This window comes from Orbicella faveolata, unplaced genomic scaffold, assembly GCF_042242905.1.
Source record: "Orbicella faveolata isolate gen_17 unplaced genomic scaffold, um_ofav_v1 contig_3, whole genome shotgun sequence".
NCBI classification, from domain to species: domain Eukaryota; kingdom Metazoa; phylum Cnidaria; class Anthozoa; order Scleractinia; family Merulinidae; genus Orbicella; species Orbicella faveolata.
Genome location: NW_028301558.1, coordinates 23,634,001 through 23,640,000, shown reverse-complemented (window position 1 = coordinate 23,640,000; position 6,000 = coordinate 23,634,001). Strand labels below are relative to the sequence as shown.

Sequence of the window (6,000 nt, the reverse complement as noted above, 5' to 3'; positions counted from 1 at the left end):
ATGGTAGACTTCTCACACCAAATATTGGTAGGGGACGATTTATTGGAGCCTTAAGGAGTAGAGGGTTGCGAGTTTAACGCTGGAGGGTGAGCAACTGTTTACGACGGTTAGACCCTGTAGGCACTGCTTTAAGGTGGCGGTTGGTAATTTATCGTCGAAAGTATAATGTTCCAACACCCAACTCGCCGTTGGACTTTGACTCGGCCCACAAGCTTATCCGATGGAAACTTATAGTCCATGTTTGTATAGATGGATTTTCACGTTTGATTACCCATTGCAGGTGCAGTGACAATAACAAAGCTGAGACTGTATTAAGACTTTTTGAGGAGAGCACAAAAACCTATGGGTTGCCATCAAGAGCAAGATGTGATTATGGGATGGAGAATGTTCTTGTTGCCCAGTTCATGTTGGAAAGAAGAGGCTTAGACAGGGGAAGTATTATCACGGGATCGTCTGTTCACAATTGCCGGGTAGAATGAGCTCACAGGAATGTTTATGCTGGCGTCCTGTGTTTTTATGCAAAGTTATTTGATGAAATGGAAAAAAACTAGTATTCTTGACCCTTTAAATGAACTGCATCTGTTTTGTCTTCATTACATATACTTACCAAGAATCAATAAATCTCTTGAAGAACTTGTTGATCAAATGAATCAAAGGCCAGTGTCAACAGAGCATAATATGTCCCCTCTCAAGCTGTCAACGAGTGGCATGCTGCAAAGCATAAATTCTCAACACACTGCACTTACTGTAGATGAAATGGAACAGTATGGTGTTGACCCTGATGAATCAGTTACAGTGAGCGATGAAGACTACCAGGTACACATTGATCCACCAACCTTTGTGCTCACAGAAGATCAAAGGATGCAACTGCCAGATCCCCTTCAAAACGACCATAATCAAGGTCGGAACAATTACCTTAACAGTGTCGAGCTCATGACATTATTCCTTTTCAACGAGGAAGAAACTTAAGAATAGAAGTCACTGATGGAAAACCCAGTTGATGTGAGCTTTTATATCTGCTTGCAATTTTGAAAACTAGGATTTCTGTGTCAAATAATAAAAAACTTCGTTTGTTGCTGCTTTTTGGAGGAAAGATTTGAACTCAACCTAGATTTTGACTAGACCTTAGAGGAGGCAAAGTGTATTACCTTAAGTGCACTGAGTCAGGTTATTACAAAACAGTCATTTTTGTGTCCTTGGGACACTTTGCAAAATTGTATCCCATGATGAACAGAGGGAGAAGTCAGATGTATAAGAGTCACAATAGAAAACCTACTTTGAAAGATTAAAAAATCATCTTGTTAACACCCACACCCTCCTCCTCCCTGCAACCAACTTGCCTTTTGTACCCATTTTACAGTCACCATTCCATGCTTTCTAATGACAGGTCTGTAGTTCTTCATTCAAAGTGCACTCAATAGCTCCCACTTTCATTTTTCATTAACATTAAGAGTGGTAATGACCTGGATAAGTTGTTACACAGTTGCCTCTTTTATCTTCTTTCTGATTCTTTTGTTTGTTTGTTTGCCACAAAAGAAAACCCCACACCAATGAACTAAAGTAGTGAACACCATCAGAATACGAGAATTGAAACCATTCGGGAATACATTTTACAGTTCATCAGCCTGAGTTCTATAGCCTATTTCCTGTACTAAGAGTGGGTATTTCTTCCATATAAAGAATTTCCCTGAAAAAAGAGAAAAATAATACCTGGGTTGATAACATAGACATTTTATTAAAGGAAAGTAATGACAAAGTTAAGTAACAAATACCGGGTATGAAAGTAAACTTTTGTTACCTCTTCCCATAGCTGTCACTAAAGTATTGAGGTACATGTTTCAATAAGGCTGGAGCAAACACTATTTAGAGATCTCACTTGAATACTTACAAAACTGATGCAAAGCACCATTACTAAACCCAACCAGTTGCAAAAGCTAAGTTGTTAAAATGGAAACCCAAGAATGAGCAAGAATATCCTAGATTGAAAACCATTTTCTGTCAGTTAACTGAAAACTGTTCAAACTCAACATGACCTGATGTTGTCATGAATAATAACATTATCATTGTTTAACATGGCTACTGAAACATTTGTGATTAACAACATCATGTTCAAGGGACAGATTTCTTTCAGTCAAACTTGACTTCAAGGTTCAAGCTGTTGTAATGTAAAAACCTTCAAAACAAACTGTCACCTTTCTATAAATTAACTCTTGACAAAGCATAAGTTTCAATTCAAACTTGTAATCCTCATTTCTGAAAAGAGCCTTTTGGTAGCAGAAAAAATAATGCTTAACTCTACAATAACATTATTGGAATCTGTTAAATAATTCCAAAGTATGGGCTACCAAAAGCATAGTCATACAGATTAAAAAGTATGTCATCTGAAGGAAGACTGACTGTGCTGCTTGGAGATGGGAGATGCAATGTATTAGTGCAAGTGTTTGAAGTAGGGAGGAAGCTCCCACTGCTGGATACAAATCTGATTTGCGGGGAAATGGAAAACCCCAATGCTGGCTCCTCATCTGCGCCACAAACAAATTGCAAAATGTGATTAAGGGTTAGGGTGGTGGATCCAGTAACCCTTCTCCCAGAAGCAACTTCTTTCACGTATTTGTAAAATGCAGCATATACTTCTTTTTCGTACCTCTTAGTATTGGAACCCTCCTCTGCAAACTTTGGTTCTAACAAATGGACAAGATTCCTCACATTGAGTTTGCTAGAAGAGGGCCTGAAAAGGTATAAAAACAAAGGAAGCTTTGCCATCAGTTGCAGGACTCCAACTTTACGTAAACCATTTCGTAGGTTGACAATGCAGGGGGAATGCTCAGATGAATCATCAATAAGTTCTTGAAGTTGTTCCTGAGACAGAAAGCTGGGAATTTTCCCATTCTGTGGAACACTTAATCCCATTATTATACCGGATGTATAGTAACGTTCTGCAAAGTCCTCGATGAGTTCACTGTCAAGCAATTTTTCTTTGATTCCTTTGAGAACTAACCTGAAAAACTCTTTTCTAGGTCCCCCCAAGTCCTGAGCTCCCTCTCCCATAAAATTTACCTCAAGTGGCAGCCTTAAGTTGTCAATTAATGCTACTTCAGCTAATGCGTCTTGAAAAACATGGTCCCTATCTATTATTATAAAGTTGGTCTTTCCTTTTAGTTCTGTTGAAGGGTCAACTATGTCCAACTGCCTTCCATCTAAAATGTGTTCATGGGCTTTCTTCAGGATGGCAACTGGATTTTGAAATCCCTTGCATTAATCAATAATATTGACAGTATTGTTATCAATGATTCTCAAATAGTCAGCCTCACTGAGAGGCTCTCCATTATCTATAGGCTGTTCCTTATTAGCCGCAGGTTGCACTACATAGCTACTACATGTTGTTCTCCATTGCCTCCCTCTTGATCATCTACAGTTATGGGTGCATGTTGTTCTCCACTATCTCGCTCAGATTCGACTGCATGTCCCTGTTCCACTGCATGTTCCTCTTCCTTATGTCTATTTGTATTTGGCCCTTCACAGTTCCTAGATTGCACCTCATCTTGTACTATGATGCTCTCTTGATTTACTTCTGACATGAAATCATCCATACTCCTTTGAATACCACTATCCACCTCATCGGGTTCATCTTCGACCAGTAAACGCACATACACAACACCTGTAGAGGCAATGCTCTTCAGCAAAATGTTTCCATTGATCCTCACCCCTGAAGCCAATGTCAGTTTCGCTAGCACTCCAGAGATATTCTTCACAAATTCGAAGTCAATGTATTTACATTCCTCTGGAAACTGTGCTTCCACTTTACTGTAAAGAGTTTTTTCATTCCACCGTTTGTCAATTGTAAATCCACTTATAACACGATTTCTACGCTGGAGACTGACCTTTTCCTGGCGAGTTGTTGGTGTTTTTTCACACTGTAAACCCACAATAATAATGTCTTTGATGGCAAACTCATTCGATGGACGGTCAACCCTGTGTGTCGAATTAGAGCGGCCTCTACCGCTCGAAGTAGGAGTAGAACTACGATGAGTTGTTCCTTGCATACTTGGGAATCTTCGGCGCAGTTCACTTACCAAACTTCCTGAACTTCTAGAAGAAGATCCCGATTCTGATCCTGACGGAAGGGCACTAGAAGCAGAACCAGATGATAATGGACTCGAAGTGGAAGAACTTCGCTCATTATTTGCTGCCGCAGTATGAGTGGAGTTCACTAGCTGAGAAATTCCACTGATTTCTGTTACAGCATTATTGGCTATCTCACGTATCTGCCGTTGAACAGATTTATCCATCTCCAAATATTTTCAATACAATTAAAAGATGGAACCACAAAGATGGCGCGAAGAAATCGAGCGGGAAAGTACTCGAGCCAGTCCGCCTCAAATCGCAAGCCCGCAATGTATTGTAGGCCAAATAATAAATTCACGATACCTTGAAAAATAATTGTCAGCGCCAATGAAAAAATAATTCTCAGTACCACAAGTAAAAAATAATTCGCAGTACCAGTCAAAAATAATTTGCAGTACGAGTGAAAAAATTCATTCGTAGAACCCACAAAAAAATTTAACCAGACTAAATCAAAATAATTCAGGCTGCTAAAAAAATAAGCAGCCACCTCAAAAAAAAAAAATTTGTACCGCCGATGAAAATACGCAGCAAGCTCATAAAAAGTAAAACAGTGACTGAAAAAACTGACTTGTGGGGCAATTTCATTACTACAATTTTGACCAGAACGGGCCTCCATATATTAAAATCAGTTTTAACATTGATCCTGGAATTGTTGTTATCTTGAATTAAGAAGTAATGGTGTATAACTCACAGAATAACAAGTCGTTTCAGGCCCGTGAACGCTGCTGGCTGAAGAATTTCAATCTTGTTTTTGGACAAGTCCCTAAATGTTGGTCGGTTAAATTTTCAGATAGAGATTAGATTCACAGTTCATTATTACAATTTGCTCAGTTTAGATGTTATTTTACTGAATGGTAATTATGACTGCAACGATTTTTTTAATCTATAATATGCAATGCTTATGGTTTTTGATAGAGTCTAAAGAAAAAGCTTGCTATTTGGCACAACAAATCATAAGAACAGAAGTATAATCTTTTACTTCTATTCACGAATCGATGGCGATTTTGAAGGCGACTGATACATGGCGAGACAGCTTACCATAAACGAAATGGAGAGACTTTATTGACTCATATTTAATCACTCTAATTATGACATTTCGAGAGACACTTCAGGTCAAAATTTGCGTTGTCGAAGTCTACTGAAGAACACATTCCGGTTTCTCCTCAACTCTAACAATAACGCAAACATCAGCTTTAGATACGGACAAACGACTTCAGTCGATCCTCGCACCCATTACTAGAGAACAGGTTTCCATTAATAGAGGTATATCCCTGCCTACTGTAGGTTACTCGTACAGTTACACACATCGCGATATCTACGTACAGGAATCCAAGGTCTTTAAGATGAATGAATGCTCCAGAAGGCACTTCAGAGATTCGGTTATGTCCTAATTTTCTTCAGAAGCAAGACGCAACGTATAGGTATTTATGAATTTGATTAAAACTATGTTATGACAAGACATTTTTATGGTTTGTAGGGCCTGAATATTTTTGGCAGGTAAACATTTCAAGTATATCTATTTATTTCAGGTAAAACGTCCTGTCCTACTGAAACTGATCTACTGTTGTTGCGGACTTTGTCACGATGTTGTGTTCAATACGGTGAAGAAACTAAAGTTCCCTTACAATTTGAAAAGACGAGGCGTCCGTAATAAAAGCTCAGAGGGAATTTGAGCTAAATGGTTGTGCGACAAATCCCTATAATAAAATAAGTAAAATAACATAACATTGTAACATTGTATCAGTAACAAGATTGTAAGGTGTTGACAGCAATTCTGACCACTTTTAAAAGAGGAGACTATGAAGAGTGCTATCAAACTCTTTAACGATTGAACAGCCGTCCCCTCCCTATGAGGCTCAGAGTCTTTCAGTCTTA

At 38.6% G+C, this 6,000-nt stretch overlaps 2 protein-coding genes across 2 annotated transcripts; both read right to left on the bottom strand.

The window, feature by feature from the left end:
* Nucleotides 1-2,221: 2,221 nt before the first annotated feature.
* LOC149106942 (uncharacterized) lies at nt 2,222-3,235 on the bottom strand. Its single transcript, XM_089297265.1, has one exon. It carries the CDS (start codon nt 3,046-3,048, stop codon nt 2,320-2,322), a length of 729 nt encoding a protein of 242 aa, XP_089153391.1. The 5' UTR covers nt 3,049-3,235; the 3' UTR covers nt 2,222-2,319.
* A 127-nt stretch (nt 3,236-3,362) lies between these two features.
* Nucleotides 3,363-4,621, bottom strand: LOC149106941 (uncharacterized). Its single transcript, XM_089297409.1, has one exon. It carries the CDS (start codon nt 4,287-4,289, stop codon nt 3,363-3,365), a length of 927 nt encoding a protein of 308 aa, XP_089153535.1. The 5' UTR covers nt 4,290-4,621.
* Nucleotides 4,622-6,000: the final 1,379 nt, after the last annotated feature.